The sequence below is a fragment of the Gallus gallus genome, chromosome 20 (genome assembly GCF_016699485.2).
Source record: "Gallus gallus isolate bGalGal1 chromosome 20, bGalGal1.mat.broiler.GRCg7b, whole genome shotgun sequence".
In the NCBI taxonomy this organism is placed as follows: Eukaryota; Metazoa; Chordata; class Aves; order Galliformes; family Phasianidae; genus Gallus; species Gallus gallus.
This window is the reverse complement of record NC_052551.1, coordinates 12,955,014-12,974,252: the sequence shown is the minus strand read 5'-3', so window position 1 is coordinate 12,974,252 and position 19,239 is coordinate 12,955,014. Positions and strand designations below refer to the sequence as shown.

Below are 19,239 nucleotides of genomic sequence, written 5' to 3'. Positions count from 1 at the left end.
AAAACAGGTAGTGAAACTAGAACTGCAGTGCTCTCCTTTAACAAATTATTTCATATATTGACATTGCATTTCAGGTTACGTCCAAGAGGAAGATTTAAAGGAAGAGGAAGATATAAAGGAGGAGGAAGAAGATGATGATGACAATTCAACTGCTCAGCTCCAGGGCAGCAATGACACTGGAACGGATGAGGAACACGATGTGGGTCCTGAGCAGAAAGGGAACTTTAGTTACCAGAATTCCCCTGTCAGTCATATATCTAACCAGGATGCAGAAAATGAATCACTGCTGAGTGATGGTAGTGACCATGTGACAGATATTAAAAGCATTTGCTCTAGAGAGCCGCAGGATCCAAAAACCAGCACCCATCCCAAAGCCCAGAATGAAGCACACAATTGCATGGATAAAATGACAGCGGTCTACGCCAACATACTGTCAGACTCTTACTGGACAGGCTTGGGGCTGGGTTTCAAGTTGTCCAACTCTGAAAAGAGGAGTTGTGACAACAGAAATGGAGGGAACAAAGCTGATTTTGATTGGCATCAAGATGCACTGTCAAAAAGCTTACAACAGAATTTACCTTCCAGACCTGTCTCGAAACCCAACCTGTTCAGCTCCGTCCAGCTCTACCGGCAGAGCAGCAAAATGTGTGGAACGGTGTTCACCGGGGCCAGCAGGTTTCGGTGCCGGCAGTGCAGCGCAGCCTACGACACGCTGGTTGAACTAACAGTTCATATGAATGAAACAGGTCACTACCAAGATGACAACCACAAAAAGGACAAGCACAGACCTACCAGCTACTCAAAGCCCCGAAAAAGGGCTTTCCAGGACATGGACAAGGAAGATGCACAAAAAGTTCTGAAGTGTATGTTCTGTGGTGATTCCTTTGATTCCCTTCAAGATTTGAGCGTTCATATGATAAAAACAAAACATTACCAAAAAGTGCCTTTGAAGGAGCCAGTACCAACCATTTCTTCAAAAATGGTCACTCCAGCGAAGAAACGTGTGTTTGATGTTAACAGGCCTTGTTCCCCCGATTCCACAACGGGGTCTTTCTCAGATACTTTTTCCCCGCAGAAGAATGGGAACCTGCAATTATCATCCAACAACCGCTACGGCTACCAGAATGGTGCCAGCTATACGTGGCAGTTTGAGGCCTGCAAATCCCAGATTTTGAAGTGTATGGAGTGTGGGAGCTCCCATGACACCTTGCAGCAGCTCACGACCCACATGATGGTTACTGGCCACTTCTTGAAAGTCACAAGTTCGGCTTCAAAGAAAGGAAAGCAACTTGTTCTAGATCCTTTAGCTGTGGAAAAAATGCAATCACTCTCTGAAGCTCCAGCCAGTGACAGCCCGGTTTCAAAGTCAATCGGTAAATCATCATCTGCAGAATGCATAGCTCCTGCTTCCGAAATAAAAAAAGAAAGTAAAAAAGATAAAGCTGATGATGCAAACAAAGATGAGAAAGCAGTAAAAACTGAAGAGTATGAGGACGCTCTTCAGAAACCACTGGATCCCACAATGAAATACCAGTACCTCAGAGAAGAAGATTTAGAAGATGGTTCAAAAGGTGGTGGGGACATTTTAAAGTCTTTGGAGAACACTGTCACGACAGCCATCAATAAAGCTCAAAATGGAGCACCTAGCTGGAGTGCATATCCCAGCATCCATGCAGCTTATCAGCTCTCAGAAGGAGCTAAGCCATCTTTGCCTGTGGGTTCCCAAGTACTGCAAATCAGGCCAACAATGGCCAACAAGTTGAGGCCCATAGCTCCCAAGTGGAAAGTCATGCCTCTAGTCCCTATCTCAGCAAACGTGGCTCAGTGCACTCAACTGAAGAAGGAAACTGATGACAGGGAGGAGGTACAAAAAGACTATGCTAAAGAGAGCATTCAAGCTGAGCCTGTTTCACTCAGCCAGAGTGAGAGGGAACCTATCCTCAAATCTGAAGCCTGCGTGGAGCCAAAAAACACAGAACCGTGTCCCTTGAAAGAAGAAGACAAAATTAAAGAGGACAGTGGAAAAGAAAAATCAGCCCTCAAGGAATCAACAGCAGCTTCTCTTAGTAATGGTTGTGCTGCTGCCAGCCATTCATCAGAGCTGCCTTGTGTCAACCCTCTCAGTGCCCTGCAGTCGGTACTGAATAATCACTTGGGCAAAGCCACCGAGCCTTTACGGCCCCAGTCCAACTCCAGCCCCAGCTCTAGCACAATTTCTATGTTCCACAAATCTAATCTAAATATGATGGAGAAGCCAGTTTTATCTCCTACTCCAACCCCACCAAAGCCTGCAAGTGTAACCAGGCACTATTTGTTTGAAAATAATGATCAGCCTATTGACCTGACCAAATCTAAAGGCAAGAAAGCTGAGTCAGCTCAAGCACAATCTTGTACTTCTCCACCTCAAAAACATGCTCTGTCTGACATTGCTGACATGGTCAAAGTTCTTCCCAAAGCTACTACACCAAAACCTGCCGCATCTTCAAGGATCCCATCTATGAAGTTGGAAATAGATGTCCGACGCTTTGAGGATGTCTCAACAGAAGTCTCCACTCTGCATAAAAGGAAGGGCAGGCAGTCAAACTGGAACCCTCAGCATCTTCTGATTCTGCAAGCTCAGTTTGCTTCCAGCCTCTTCCAGACATCTGAAGGTAAATATTTATTATCAGATCTAGGCCCACAGGAGCGTATGCAGATCTCAAAATTTACTGGACTGTCAATGACCACCATCAGCCACTGGTTGGCAAATGTCAAGTACCAACTTAGGAAAACTGGAGGAACAAAGTTTTTGAAAAACATGGACAAAGGGCATCCGGTCTTTTATTGCAGTGACTGTGCATCTCAGTTTCGAACCCCATCTACTTACATTAGCCACTTAGAATCTCATCTAGGTTTCCAAATGAAAGACATGAACAGGCTGGCTGTGGAGCAGCAAACCAAGGTAGAGCAAGAAATCTCCAGAGTTTCAGTTCAAAGGTCTCCTGAAACAATAGCTGGAGAAGAGGACACAGACTCTAAGTTCAAATGTAAGTTGTGCTGTCGGACATTTGCAAGCAAACATGCTGTAAAACTTCATCTAAGCAAAACACACAGCAAGTCACCAGAACACCATTCACAATTTGTAGCAGAAGTGGATGAAGAATAACTTAAGGTATGCATGCTCTATAGTGAGTTTTTATTTCATCCTTTTAAGGAGGCCTCTTGAAATATTCATACTTTATTCAATGTAGGAAAACACTATAAAATGCATAATGTACTGTTGCTTCATTAAACTAATTGCATGTACCTATTCATTTTATAATGTTTTCAGGAAGAGCGCTTGACAAATGCAGAACTACATTTCCCTATATAAAACTTGCTTCTTGTTAATATTTTCCCAGTTCTCACTCCCCTTTTTGTTTCTATGAATTGTTTCACAACCTATGCACTTCAATGTGGAATGCAACAAATAAATGCTACTCTTTGCAGTGAGAACAGAAAAAGCAGAAAAAAGGCACTGAACACCAAAAGGTTGTTACCTCCTTCAGTGCTAATGCATCTGTAAATCTGATTCTGGTGGGGGAAAAGAAGACAATTCAAATGTCAAATTAATAAAATACTAAGTAGTCCAAGTTCCTGATACACTCAAACCCACTCTCAAGAATCTACTGATAACTGAGAAGTTTATGTCTAGAAGTTTAGTTATTCTTTCACTGATATTTGGATATTCACTGGATATACATTGTACAAACTGTTGATATTTTACACGTACGTAGCACTTACTATTGTGAGTGGCCTTTCTTGGCGCATCGCTCTAACCTTTCTCACGTTTCTGCTCATTTCTTTTTTAATCTTGAAGACATTTGATTACATTTTGTTTCCCGTTGGCGGGCGTGACGGTTAGTCTGTGAGCATCACTGACTTCAGCACAAGGTTTCGTGTGAGCTGGGGGGGCTGGCGCTTCTTTCAGGAAGCACTGAGATTTCTTTTACACGCTCATATCTCCAAAACGTGTTAATACGATACTTCTGCATTACTGTTGATACTTTTTTTTGGCTGAAAGATACACCAATCAAAGTACTGACACAGCCAATGTTTATGATATGTAATGTTATGTTCAGATTACACACCATTTTTGCATTTTTAATTTTGCTTGATTCACAAACTCAAATCTTCTTGATTTAAATAAATATGCAGAACGTCAACTAAAAGTCCAAATAGAAGTTTTCTGTTCTAACACGTTTATTTCCAACAAGGCTCTATTAGTCATTCCCAGCAAATTCACCAGCAAACTCAGGCTCTGCTTCTATCCACAGAATAACCGTTTTCTCCATCACGTTCATTACTCGAATAACATTTGGAAAATGAATTCATCAGACAGTCAAAATTAAAGATGTGTTGTGAGTTGTCACTCACGCCACCTGCTATTGTGGCTATTCTCTGGCTAATTGAGGGTGCAAGCACTCTGAAGATGCATACTCGCTTGTGTGAAGATTTCACATTTGTTTGCTGCAAATATTCATGAAGCCTTAAGAAACACATTCTGTGTACACAGCCAGCACCAGGACTGTGCGTCACTTACGCTCTGTTTAAAAGGCTACTTTTGAATAATTTAAGCCACTAATCAAAAGGTTGCTTTGGGATGGGTAATAGAAACTATTGCTAGAGAGTATGATGTCGGTATTCAAGTGCAGTAGGATTGAAGTTTTACATACATCTTGTATGTGCAGTCTGTGTTTGACCAGATTTACTCTTTCTGCATATTTTAACGGGCAAAATTCAGTCCGACTCAAAGGGAGTTTATTTTCTCAACAGTGCTAAAATCCTTAAATTTCTTTGTTGGCATTTTTAACCCAACATTAGAACCCAACACAAAAGGAAGAAACAAATGTTCCTCGTTCATCTGAAAATAACTGATTTTCTGCTTAACCATTTTATTGCCATTCAAAATCAATATACCTGCCAAAATATCAGGAAATTACAGGAGGTTGGTTGGGAAAAATATACCATATTTCATTTCCTTCCTCGCCAGTTAATGATTAATAAGACTCTGACATTTGTCGTTTTCACATAAGAGATATCAGAGCAAACCAATAATTTGGGTTCTATCAAACAAAAGCTATCTGCCAAATATATTAATGTAACAGTTATTTTGGCATATTCATGGCTTAATACCTGACAAATGTTTCAGATTTGGTTTTAAAAGCACTGTATTATTATAAAGAGGCAAACCAAACACCCACCTTCATAAACATGTTATTGTTCCTCAGGATTTGGAGAACAAGTACAAAGAAAAAAAAATCTGTGGGGAAAAAAAGGCTTTCTGCATTGTAATAACCTACACAGACACATCACGAGTGTTATTCAGGTGGTATGTGACTACATAAACAAGGCACTGTCCTTCCTGCCTTTGGGTACCCAGAAATCGCTGTCCTTTTAATACTCATCCTTTTCTAATTTATATCAAGATGCAGGTTGTACCTTACCTTTGAAAAAATATATTTAAATTGCAATGACAGAGTGATAGCACTGTTATCTGGAACTATAATTTGAGTTGGTATGCATGATAGCACAAATTGTGTGAAATGATGGGGTATTTTGGATAGCACTGTAAAGGTTTTATGACTGTAAGCCTACCCAAGTTCCTGCTGCACTATAAGTGTGGAGGCCACAGTTTATTCGTATGGTTTCTTCCTGAGATCTGCAAGGAGACTAAATCATATAACAGGGATTTTCAGGGTTTACTTATTCTTACCATGATATTGTTAAGATTTGGTATGCATTTGAATAATAACGTAGAGGATAGCACAGTGTTGAGAAACGGGGAATATAAAGCACACCAAAATTCTTCAAACATGCACGTGCACCTGCATTCACTTGTAGGCAGTGCTGTAGTGGCATAGAAATAAAAAGATATGGAAAGAAATGGAAATAAAACAGTGGAAAGTGTACTCGAAGTACAGAAATACATAAAATACTTTTTATATTTTAATGAAATTTACTGTTAAAAGTGATATTTTAAAATGTTGACTATCATTAAAGTATAAACGAATAACCTGAGTTGGTACTGTAGAAAAATGTGTTATGTGTATGGATTTATTTTTAAGATCTCTGTGAGGCTGTTTATAAGAAATTCACTATAAATTCTTCTTAAATGTAAAGACACATATCTGTTTTATGTTCCTCTTCAGTGTTTTCTTGAGTTCCTTTAACTGATATGGGCTTAGTAATATAATGTAAAATTATGTGTAATATACAACAATCAGATGTCTCTATTCTTTTTTCATTTAACCTACTTCATATTTGTTTTTATTGCTCTTCTTCAAAGAAAGCCCATGAACATTAGGGAGCGTGGCTTAATCAGAACTAATTTGTATGATGACTTATACCTTCAAAGAGGATTTCTTCTCTTTTTTTTGCAATTGAATTAGAATTTCTATGTTGTTACAAGGAAAAAACAAGCCAAAAGGCAATGCAGAATTTTATTTCGTACTGTAAGGTCAGGTGGTGGCATTGACTGTCACTGCCGGTGACCGAGGCTCTCTCTGCTCTTCTCTTCAACTTCTTACAGAGATAAGTCTCTATAACGTTAAATTTACCAACTTAATTGGAAAGATTGCTAAAGGCCCTGATGAGCAAACAAGCAGCTACCTGAAATGAACTAATTGGAAATAAGGCTGCTGCAAAACAAAAAAATGAGTCATAATGATAAACAGTTTTTTCTCTCTGTTTCCTCCTTTGTCTTTTTTTAACCATCAAGTTTAAAGCTTCTGCAGTGCTTTTTTTCTACTTTATAGGAGACAACTGACATTCTGTGGTAAATGGAAGAAAGAGCAGAGCAGAACTGAAAATCCTCTAATGCACTGACACTAACTTGCCCTCTATTGTTGAAAATGAGCAGGCAATCATGATTGTTCATCAAATGGCTCCTAATGCAGTTAAAGCATTCAGCTATAATTTCTCCTTGCATTTATAATTACTGTCATAGACTGCACACCTCAGTGAGCAGATTAAAGCTATAAACTATTTAGCCGTAGCTTTAAGATGAGGAACTTGATTTGTCTGGCAGCAGTTATTTGTTAGAGAGCTTGACACTTCACATAAAAATGACTCAACTTGATGAAGAACAATGCAGTTTAAGCAATGCAGTGATTTTAAATCAGTCATTATACCACGCCCTGTAAGAATTGCAAAGCAATTTGTTAAATGATATATAGGACACGTAGATAACTGTATGTGTTAAGTATACCAAAATAGAAGATTTTTTTCTTCTGTGGATTTTATTTTCTCCTCCCCTCTGGAGCTGGAGGAGCTGCTCTGAACATCATGTTCTGCTATTAGCCAATATTGGTGTTACACAGGCAAGGCCAATTGCAGGAATCAGTTGTCCGAAGCCACACATTAGGAGAGAAGACGAAGCAAGACAATAGGGACAGGCTCAGGTGGGCCTCTGTGCTGCCGCCCCCAAGCAGGGGGTTGCCCCAGCTGCCCCTCCTCCCTCCAATCCGCCCTGGTGAAGGCCCACTCCCTCCAGTCCTTGGAAATTTCTCACCGTTCCCCAAAGCAGTAGATCAGGACTTTTCAAATTCAGCATTCTGAGAACTTGGAACTTGCCCTGCCTAACATTTCTCAGTCCAGCACTTACCCTTGTAAATCGAGCAGTAAGAGTTTGCTCTTGGCTTCAGTGAGAGCAGGGTCAGGGCAGATCAGGGTGCATCAGCATGGATGTATCTGTGCAGATTTACTTGCTCTTTACGAATAGTACAGGCTGCTATTAAGATTGGTGTTACTGAAATTGTATTAGCTCATCCAACCCACCAGGTTACCCCATATGTTCTAGACTCTGTATGAACATAGAGTAAATGACAGTCCCTTCCCCCAAAAGGCAGGAATTCTTCAATGCACAAAGAGATGGCAACCTGTAAGGATTTTGATCAGATTTTAGACCTTGAATAGCATCTACCTCCTCAAGCATTCAGTATTCATAAGGGTATCAAAATCTTACCTTCTCCTTGGTGCATCTGATATTATTAAATGCTACAGCCTTCATAATCTATTGCGGGACAGTTTTACCCTGTGAAATTTCAAAGGAAGAGGACACATTTTGTACATCGCCAACCAAATAGCAAAGATCAATAACAGAAGGAAAAGATGTGAGCAGCATCCAGCCCTCAACAGCACCTTTCAATAAAAATAATGTTATTTAGCAGGATGATCACTCTGTGCAAATATGATGGAGCACAGCTGAAAAACAAGGGAAAATGTAGATACGGCTTTATGGGAAAAGGAAAGGAGGAAGAGATTTTTCACTATTTATTAGGACAATGAACGGATAATTCATGATTATTAAGCTGTAGTCCTCAGGTCTTATTCTGCCTCTCCTCGGTTGAGAGCTGGGTCTGTCTGTGCATGGAGGTGGGATGCGTTGGCATTGGCACAGGAAGCTCAGCTCCCTGTGGTAGTTCTCATGCATCAGTGGAGCCACACGGGAATCAAAGCAGCAGATACCGCTCAGGACCCTGCCTGCAAGAAGAAGAATGGGGCAGAAGAAGCCACGCACAGCACAGAGCTTATTTCATAACTGTGACAGTGTTTCTTGTTTGAGAGCACCTCATCAGGAAAGGGGCAGCAGACTCCGGTTCCCAGTCCATGATAAGGCATGTAGCATCGAGGCACTGCACTGGTCACAGCTACCTGGAGAGCGACGGGCCCAAGGCTCCATTCTGCCTGCTCTGGGGGGCTGTGCATCCCAAGAGCACGAGATGGTGGAGCCCTGGAAGGTGGGAGGTGGCTGGAAGGCTCCGACACTCAGTTCTATGAGGGCTGTCCATCTCTGGGGCACTGCATTGGCTCTGTTGGCTCTGGATGTATGGGAAAGGTGCAGTGGGGTCCAAGAGGAGGGTGCGCTGGGGGCATGGAAAGGGAGGGAATGGCAGCAGTATGCTGGGCAGAGGAAAGGAGGGAGAGGTGGGAAGGAGGGGGCTCGTTCCTTGCTGGAAATTTGCATGTTCCCTTTATTAAAACAAAACAATTCCTCCTCCCCTCCAAAATCCCTCCCTGCCAGCACTCAGCGCAGCTCCTCTGCCAGGGGTCAGCACATGCAGGATGGGGGAGGGAAGGATGGGGGAGTGGAGGAGGTTGTCATGTCTAATGAATACCCTGAATGTATCGAGATATATATTTTTTTCATTTCAGAAAAGGTTCCATTAAGAGGGAGACAGCCCTAACATGTGCTTTGGCCCCTCATCAGATTTATGAGTATTTGCTCTGCTCTTTAATAGGAAACTCTGCAGCAACTGCCACCTTGCCTGCTCTCCCTGAGATACACAGTGGCTTCTCAGGGAAATGCACTTCATTATTAATGTGAATTTGTACGTTTTTATGACACTGCTTGGGGGAAGGGGCAGGCAGAGATTTCCTGGTGATATATGCTCATTTCTAACCATTTATTGTCCCAGACAATCGAAGAACAATGATAAACATTGTTATAGAAAGTGGAGAGTGCCACAGTGACATTTTTGAAGGGAAAGGAGAGGTGGCTGGAGTGGTTTTCATGTGTTTGCTCCCCTCCAGCACCTGCAGCAGCTGCATCAGATCGAGTGACGAAGTGGTCCTTATGGTGGCACATTGTCTCCCCATGCCTGCCCATTTCTGGGGCCAGCAATGACCCTTTGCTCAGTGCTTTGCTGCAGCTGAGGGGGTACAGAGGAAGGGCAGGAGTATGTCTTTTGGGAAGCCTCTACTGCAAAAAGTCACAAGACTCAGAGTGAATGTTCAGAAGAATCCCCATGCCCCCTTGCCCTGGTAGTTTCTGATTTATTATTGAGTGACCTGGCATGGAAACCCTGTGCATGCAGCAGCAGCTGCAAGACATCAAATCAGACCGGGAGCAGAAAGGCAAGGGTGTGTGACATCATTTACCAGAGCATTATCAGCATCTTCTTTCTCTCTCTACTGCAAAGCTCATCTGTAATTCACACAGCCACCGAGGAGCTCTGGGAGGGGATGAAAATGGTGGGCTTGGGCTGCATTGGAGAACCAAAACATTTCAGCCTTCAGGGTCACCCTAAAAAAGAGATCAGTAAGGCCCTGTCTTCCCTGTGATCCCACTTCTCCTGCCTCTCCCAGCAGTGTTCTGCAGGCCTGGTGAAGGTCAAAGTGAGGTTACTCTGTACCAAAGCCTCAAAAGCCTTTGTGCTTGAGGGAGCTTCACTGTTCCCTTTGGGATATCCTCCGTGCAACACTACCAGCCAGAGCTTCCTCTGTGCCATCGAGCTCATAGCCTCCAGCTATAAGTGAACGACTGTGTTTGTATTCTATTCCCTAGCCCTGAGCATGCACAATCCTTTGTAACAGGAGGTGTGCCCAACAGCTGAGCACTGCTAAGACTTCCCTTATGACATTTTTCTGCTTTCCTCTTCAAACTGAACAGTAGCGAGGAAGAAAATCAGAATAGCCATATAGGGTTGGGTCAAAAAATCCCACCCAGTGATATCAAGCCCCAAACCTAAGTTCCCCCTCCTTTTCCCATTCTTTTTTTCCACAAGGGTTTCCCAGCCAGCAATCTGAGCATTAGATTTCCTCTGGACTGTACACAGAAGAGGAATTGCAGTCTTACTGCAGAATTCATACTAGCATTGACCAGTAATTCAGATGAGGCAAAACTACTTGTTCTGTTGTGCATGGATAATGCTACTGGGATCCCTTCTGGATCTGCTTTCTGCCTTTTTTGTACAGAAACAAAAGTGTTCTTTCCTCTCTCCTGCTGTAGAACTGTTGAATCCTAACTGAAAACTTGTTTTCATGAGCTCATTTAAGGAAAACTCCCAAACACTCCCTGTTTCTAAAAATCCCCAAGTTTATACCATAAACCACAGATTCCCTGGAATTATGGATCTCACTGCGTACAGCCAATAACCTGGCACAGTGTGCAGTTGCCAGCTGATACCTCCATCCCGCATCTCCATCTCTCCACTTCTCTGTCTTGTTCCAGGCCAAGGTCAGAAGTAACTTAATGCCCAGTTCCCTGTCTCTGCCCTCTGCTGCTCTCCAAGCAGTCTTTGGTTGTCACCCTGTAGCCGCATGCTTCACCACTGCTGCAAACACAACAGCGGCTGCACAACATCAGCCGTATTTCTGAGATAAAGTCAAACTACTGGCATTGATTCCTATAGGGAATGAGTCCTCGTGGCCACCAGCTTGCTTTATAGGGCCATTAAGAGGATTGATGTTGCCCTTTAAGCACCTATTGATCTACATCCCAAGGGACATCGCAGAAGAAGTGTTCTGCTGGGATATGAGTATGCCATGTCCTGCTTCTGCCCACTTTCATGTAAGCTGAGCACACCACTCTTACAAGCAAGGGCAAATCTGAATGCTTCCTTCGTGCTTCCTCAGCTCAGGGGCAAACAGCTGCATGTGATTCAGTCCTCAGCAAAGTTCTCCCCTAAACTGGACATACAGACGGATAGGCTGTGGGTGGGCTTCCAGTTCAGTAACTCACTTCCCTTTGTAACCTAAGGAGCCCTCATCTGTTGGCCATGGTTTTTTATGGTGCAAGACCCAGGTTTGTCATCCAGAGAACAGACGACGGGGGAGGTAATTCTGTTTATTTGATCAGTGTATTTTTAAAACGTTGTCTGTGCTCCCAGGAATTGTGAGGCCTTCTTCTATAAATCACTAACTCACAAAAGAAAAAAAAAATCTCTCAGTATTTTTCCAAAGAGATGAGGGTGAAAGTTCCTATACTCGTTTGTCATGTCTGTAAAAAAAATATCAACAAGAATGATAAGTATAGCCAAAAAGAGTGTAAAAGCACACCCTGTCATTTGTTTTCCATGTGCCATATGTTTTCTGAATCCTGCACCTCCCACATACAAATTGCATGCAATAATGTGGGGTGCACACATTACTCAGGATTATTTAGTTAAGCCCTGCCTATATGAGGGAATTAACTTAGATAAAGTCAAGCCACTGTGCTTTGTTTTGTGTTTTTTTTTCCCTTATTCTGGATTCATAGAGTAGAAAATTAAAGATCCCACTGTGCCAGGCTTCATGTCATTTGGTTTTAATTTAATTCATCTCTTCAATTCTCTGTTTCTCCTTCTCTTCGAGTATCATCAGTAGGTGGTCCAAGCATCAACCAGAAGATTTACTGGCAAGAGTAAATGTATGAATGCTATGAACACATTGTTTTTCTGATATGATTTAATGACCTTTTTGGCATTCCCATGGCTGTTGAAATCTTCCATAATAATTCCCCTTGGCAGCCAAAGCTCCTGTTGATCAGGTGAAAGCTGATGCAAATGTCAAATGTCAATAAATTTGTAATCCATAAATGTAATACTCAGTGCCAGAGTGAGACAGGGTTAAACAGAGTGCAGCAGCGGACACCTAAGATATGAGCTAAATCTTCATATTGTAAAAACAGGAGAGGAGTATCACCTCCAAAAAGCCTCCGTAGCCAAACTCTTCTCCTCACTCCCTGTTCTCTCTGCATGTTTTCTGAACTGCTGAGCTCTGACAAAAGAGGGTTTCGGTTGCACTCGGTGGCGCGAGGCTGGGGGTGCAGGTTCTGTCCCTTGATCTGTTTTTGACTCATGGTGTGAGGCTGGGAGTGAACTTCTCTGTGTTTCCAAAGGAGCTCTTTACCACTGCAGAGGTTTCAGAGCCATTGGAGTTTGATCCTGGAAGCGATTAGTTATGCAAGATATTCCGGTAAATTAACAGGACCACTTATATAACTTAGGTGTTGCAGGAATGAGTCGTGACTCATTTATAGTTTTAAGATGCTTGAAAAGGGCGAGCCATGTCTGAAGCCTGATTTTATATACAATAAGGACATAAGAACAATCACATAATTTCCCAGGAGATTTTCTTGAGGGCCCTCCGCTTTGACCTTTGGCTCTGAAAAGCTCCGGTTTGTTTGACATTGAAAAAAAGCAAATGTGTGAATGCAGTGCCACGAGCATTTGCACTTTGAGCATGCTGGGGCTGAACACAGCTGAACTGGAAAAGACTGCAGCAGCTAATGTACTGGGAAAATATAACAGAGGCATTTACTTAATAACTCAACTAATTCCTTTAGCTCACCTTGTAGAGATTTAACCTTTGAATGAGAGAGTCCCTAGTTCAAAATCCTATGTCTCCTCTGTCCTTGTGTTAATTTTTAAATTATATATCATTGTTGAGAGGCCCTTGTGTTGAGCATTACAGGCTATTTTTCATGTCTAAACTGGGGAATTATAACTGAACATTAGCTACTGGCTATAAATCACACGGAACAAAGTGGCATCTGCAGCTACTCAGTAACAAGAGTGGGAGAAATGCAACTTACTTAAGTTGAGACAGGAAAGAGGACACAAGCGCAGCAGCAGAGATAATTGTGACTGGGGAGAACTAATGGTTCTTCAAGCCGCGTGGGGCTGTGCAGCCCTGTGCTCAGAGCTCTCCACAGCCAGCACTGTAAGTGCACGGTCACAGCAGGAGCTCAGGCAATTTGAAGGGGAAATACGGAGCTGGAAGATATTTCACACACCCCTGCAATGCCACCTAGCATGCTGCCGGTCACGGCAGGCCAGCCTTGGAGTCAGAGAGAGCTTTTTCAGAGCCTGGAAATTGCATTGTTTTGCTCTCCCCATCCTCATCCTCCATCAGCAAGCACGAGTGAGCAGTGTCCACAACTCACTCTCCCTGGGAAATGTTTTTATTTCTAATTATGGCTAAAGCCCAGGTGAGGAGGAGGCAGCACGGCGGTGAGCACAGCAATCTGTGGGGCTGTGGTTCTGGGCTGTGTGGCTCTGCCCACTGCTCCACTCATGGGCAGGAGCACTGCAGTGCCTGTGCCTTCCTGAGCAGCTCAACAAAGGTACAGCACTATCTTAAAAGACAGCAAGATAAGCTTAACCGAGCATGGTCTCCTTCTTGCATTTGTCTCTGCTGTCCTTTCTTTTACTTTGGTGGTATATTTTTTAGTTCCCTGAGCTTTGAACAAAGCTTCCATGATCTCTTGTGTCTCCAATGGGGCAAGCCAAAGCTGCCTGTATAGCTTTGGGGGTTGCACACTTCCATTTGTGCAATGGCAGCCAGCAGAGCTGCTTCATAAACTGCTGAAATAAATGCAGCGGGGGCTCAAGGTGAGTTCTGCCTGCAGTGCATCTGAAAAGGAGAACAGAGCTCTGCAAAGAGGTCCTCAAGCAGTTGGGTTTGTTCTGTTTGTGCAGTGCCGTGCACAGTGAGTTGCTGGTCCAGGCTCCAAGTGGCAGTAATTGCAGTAGGTGTTTTGCTGATTAGAGGTAAACTTCAGGACGTTCTTAAAAGCTTTGCTTTAGAGGCCTATGTGCGGTACGTTTATTAGGCTGTTCAGCAGTAATTCAGACAGCAGAGAATTGGTGAGGACCTGGTCTATCTAATTGTGTGTCTAAATCATAGTTGCGCCGTGATTCAGAGGTACTAACAGTCTGCACCGAATGGCTGAGGCTATATGGTCAGATTCCTGCAGATGGTCAGTTTGTACCATAAAATTTAAAATTACAACTTGTGCCATAAAGCTACTGCCTCAAATTTATTATGTATTGCGGCACAACAAGCAAATTAATACTAGATGCAGTATATGCCCAGACATTAATGTGAGCAGAGGATGAAATATTCTCTTCCCGGCTCATTGGTACACATTCCCTTCAGAGCACCAAGGAAAAGGAAGGCACCAGGAACGCAGCCCTGCGTTGAGCGTTGCCAGCCTGGGGGTGGTGGGAAGGACATCACAGCCCAGCATGGGCACACTGCACGCACCCCAGCATGGGGACATTGCACGCACCCCAGCATGAGGCCCCGGGGCTTCCAAACCCACAGTTCTGCTCCGTGCGCCATGCCTGCAAGAGCTGAGCGCTCAGCAAAATCTTTTTATTATTCGTCATAAAGAATCACAGCTGTGAAGAGCAAACTAGGGAAGGGGAGCGGGAGCAGGCAGGCACACTCCCCTGGACTGGTGTAAATCAGGAGCAGCTCCGCTGTAGGTCTGCTGAATTACACTGCTGTCACTCCGACATCAGCCCAGAATCAGCCCCTTTACCTGCAAAAGATGAGTGAAATATCTTACAACTGTGTGTCCAGGAGCCTGCTAAGCTTCTTGTAGAGTTGCTGTCAGTATGCCCAGGGCAGAAGCATATTTTTTTTCTTACTGTTGTACATAAGGGCTCTGCTGCAGCCGACAACATGAAATGTGTTAGTTCGGTTTGTTCAAAATGGAGTGTGTTTGTTAAGTGTTGCCTCTTTGATGTTGCGCTGCCATCTCCATCTTTGTCATCATTGCCCATCTTTTTCAATCTAATGAACTCAAACCATCAGTGCAACTTAAGTTCGGCTGTCTGTTCTTGCATAGTTAATATTAAAAATGTACTAACAGTGTGGCTGCGAAATCAAATTATGCACATAAATATGCTGGCATAGCAGAGGAGGCGGCAGAAGCTGAAGTTAGCAACATTGATGCCAGTTCACATTTGCAAATCAACCGTCAATCTGTCATTAAACATGTTATCAAATGATGATAAGTGTATGCTTCTTGCTTGCATTGGCGCGCTTATTCCCGATGTTGATGTGCATTAATGGGATAATGTGCATTAACATAGTCTTGCTTGGATGAACACAAAACATTTTTTATCCGTCTTAGTTTGTTTCCCCCTGTGGCCCCCAAGTAAGTGTTTTGTGTTATCAAATTGCCAAAAAATGGGAAAACACATTACTTTTAATTAGCAAAAATTTTGAGTCGTTCTTTTTTTTAGAATTTTTATCCAGACTCTCCTGTGTGTTGTCAATTGAGGTGGAGGGGACAGAAAAACATTCTCTTGCCTTCTTTAAGTAAAACGATTAATGTCAGAAACTCAGAGGCTGACAATTATGCTCTGTCTTAATGCACTGGCCTTTCATCTGCAGCCCTTGCTTTTGACACGAGTGATGGTTTCAGTTCAGCGATATGAAAGGCAGGAAAGGAAATGATCTCAGGCATTCCCAGCCCATTGTGCGCTGCTGTACGCAGACATGGCAAGCAGTCCTCGTGCTGGCTTCAGTTGGCGGTTTTGCATGCGAGTCGGCAGCAGCTGTACCTAATGATTAAACAAAAAGCAGCAGAAGAGCACGGCTGCTCTTGGAGGGAGTGGAAGGAGCTTCCCACCCGCCGCCCGGCTCTGCCACCGCTCTGCGTGATGAGCTGCTTGCAGCACACGCTGCCAGTGAGCTCCTGGAAGTGGAAAAACATCCTAACGCAAAGTGATGGAAGACGTAAAACCATAGAGAGAGTCTGGCAACCATCCCACCACATCCCAGGGCCTTCCTGCCTCCCAGCCCTGCCCACAGCACCCGCCAGGTGAGGGCTCAGCTCTGGGGAAGGCCCATTGCCCTGGGAACCATTTCAATAAATATAAACATTTGTGGTTGTTGGGTTTTTTTAACTGCTTCTATTCAGAATTGATTTTTGTTTTCTACCCAGACACGATTCAGAGCTTTTGGAAAAGTTGAGGTGGAATTCAACCAGAGCAGGAAAGGCATCTGCTGGTCTTTTGTTCCTCTGGGACTTCAAGGTTTTCAAACTTTAAAAAGCAAACGAAGCAAGGTTCTTCCCACCCCTTGGAGAACAGCTGTTCTTTTAAATCTTCCTGTATTTATGCAACAGGGGCAAAATTGTGATGATCTACCCAGGATTTTTACAGTAAAACAGCAATATTAATGAAAAACAATCTGGATAATGTCTGGTCCTGTTCAAAACATGAGTTATTCCAGGACTTTTACTAGGTATTACTGGTAACGTTATCAAATCGGGCTCAAGAGTTTCCTTAAAGGAAAGTCAATCACTTAAAGTGTTTTATTTTTAGTTTATGAGCTGGAAAATAAAACTCCTTCTAAAACTTTTATGATAGGCATCATATTATTTACATGTCTCTAAAATAGCAACTATTTCTCATATAATAAAAATGTTTATAAATTATGTTTAGTCTCTGTTTATGACTACATTTAACATCCAGACATTGCTTGAGGTTCGTCCTGAACCTAAAAAAATCAGAGCTAGTAGAATAATGACTTTCTACATATGAACATTTTGGTAAATGGGTCAAACTCTTGATCACTCTTCCTTTTTTTTTATCAATCTAATAATGCCATTATCTTTAGGCATCTTATTCAGGCCTCTGATTTCTATTATCTGGATGATTTAAAGGAAAATAATAGGGAATAATTATTGATTTTTTTTAATTGTCTTGATTTTTGAAAGGCCAATTATTTCTAAATTGAGGCTACATCAGCACAAGTTTTATACTCATAAAACTCTGATAACAGTAATTGCATTCCTGTTGACTTTAGCTTCAGTGAATCCTCATGTTTTCTACTTCTAAACCAAAGATCTTGTCTTCTCATACAGAGAGCCTGAATTTTAAGTTTATTTTCTGTTACACATCCATTAGTTGCAGAATTGCAGAATTTACCTAGCTTTTTTTTTTTTTTTTTTTTTTTTTTTTAACAGCTATGTAGCTTTATGTTGCTTCTACTCCATGAGCTACCTTGAAATTAACTTGTCAAACATTTGTCCCACTGCTTAGGGAAGGTTCCTGATCAGATGAGTGGACCAATTTGTCATGACCTGGGGGAGAGGTGCCAGAAATCAGATGGCTTTAAAAAGGCCTATGATGAGAGCTGTGTCTGGGGGACTCCTGTAAGGCAGCTCAGGCTAGGATTATGTGGGTGACTTTTTTATCACAAACAGCATTTGGACAACAAGTGGGCGAAAAGTGTCTTGCTGTCTCCCCTTCCATGATGACTTTGAGCCCTTAGACAGACCCTTCTGGAAGCTATTCATTGCCAGTGCCCAGTTCTTTCTATTTTTGGCATTGGCATACAACACATCAAGGTATAAAATGGGCATATCAAAACTGAACCCAGATCCAAAATCCCAGCTACATCATGATATTGTTCAGGAGAAGACTGGTTCTGGGTTTTATCTTCACTACTTCAGTCAGACTCTGCTTTGAACACATGCATTCATCAGCTGCATTAATTTACCAACTGTCGTTAAGCAGTTTAAAACAGTGGGATGCTGGGTTGTTCCTCAGTAGTCATTTGTCAAAGGAAATGTTGGAAGAGGGAATTAGAAGTAACAGAGTTATGCTGTTCTTTCTCTCGGTTCTCCAGTCTTTATTCTTCATACTGCATCTTCTTCTATTATCTTAGGCTAACTTTGGAGTGTTTGTCAGTTTTTGAAAATGGCAAGTAATTAGTCAATATGTTTTCACCATATGTATCAAGCTCAGTAAAGAGGCAACCATTGGCCTTTGTCATGGCACAGTAAGCGTTCGTTTTCTCAGCACTTCAAGTTACGCTGAGCGTGTGGTGAACGCCAAAGAATTTAATGAGGAATTTTACAATGAAACATTTGACATAATAATTCTCTGTTCAGCACAGTTCACAAATTTGGGACGAGTCCCCGTTTCAGATTTCATCAACTTGTGCTGTTCACACTCGAGGTCTTGCACGAGCTGCATCACCCCTGCCTGGTGCCTAGCAGAGAGCAAAGAGGCTGTGCAAAGGGTGGATAAATTGTTACTGACTCAATGTGGTCCTATTTTACATCTTCTTGGCACAGATGCTGTGTACAAGAGGGAAGAATTCTTGAAACCATGTTTCCCTTCCTGACGGCCTTAGTACTTACCCCGAGCTAGTAAATGCAGTCTTCCCATGGATAAATTCTTGCTTTGAGGCTTCCACTGTTGCTGACTGTCAACCTTCTATGAAATATATAAAAAAACAGAATCTGATCTTAATACTGCTGATAAAATGTGTCATTTGCCCCGATTTCACCTTCTTCTGAGCAAAAATATGTGCAGTGCTTCTGGAGAGTGAGAGGACAGGCAGCAGCCCCACCAGGGCTCTTGGGAATACTCTATTGCAATTATTAGTGGAACAGGTTTCTACATTCTTCATTGGCTTTCTTTAGATTTACAAATAGAACTTCTGAGCTCAGACTCAATTCAGTGAGTTACAGGTGTTTTGTTTAACATTTTGGGGTACGTACAATAGTCAAAATAAGAATGATGGCGTATTGTTTTACTGCAGTCGTGTTTTAAATTTATGTGGCATTGCTATTGAAGTCAATAGGACTTTCTCCTGAGTATGTTTTGCAGAGCATGGTATCATTAAAATATGACAGTTAATAGTCTTGTTTATGTTATTATATTTAATGAATAAATATATCAGTCTGTACATCAAACTCGGTTTTGT

At 42.4% G+C, this 19,239-nt stretch overlaps 1 protein-coding gene across 7 annotated transcripts in view; it reads left to right on the top strand.

Moving 5' to 3' along the window:
• The window catches only part of TSHZ2 (teashirt zinc finger homeobox 2), a 214,054-nt gene that overhangs the window by 129,648 nt on the left and 65,167 nt on the right, over nt 1–19,239 (top strand). For 3 of the 7 annotated variants that reach the window (XR_005841353.2, XR_005841352.2, XM_025142325.3), the window contains exon 2: nt 75–3,151. Coding sequence is in view for 4 of the 7 variants with exons in the window: in XM_025142325.3 (XP_024998093.1) it covers nt 75–3,145 (3,071 nt within the window). In the remaining 3 variants the exon portion in view is untranslated. Of the gene's footprint in view, nt 1–74; nt 4,185–4,295; nt 19,229–19,239 lie in introns of those variants that run through there. The other 4 variants (XR_005841354.2, XM_025142326.3, XM_004947254.5 and 1 more) reach the window with 3 other exon arrangements.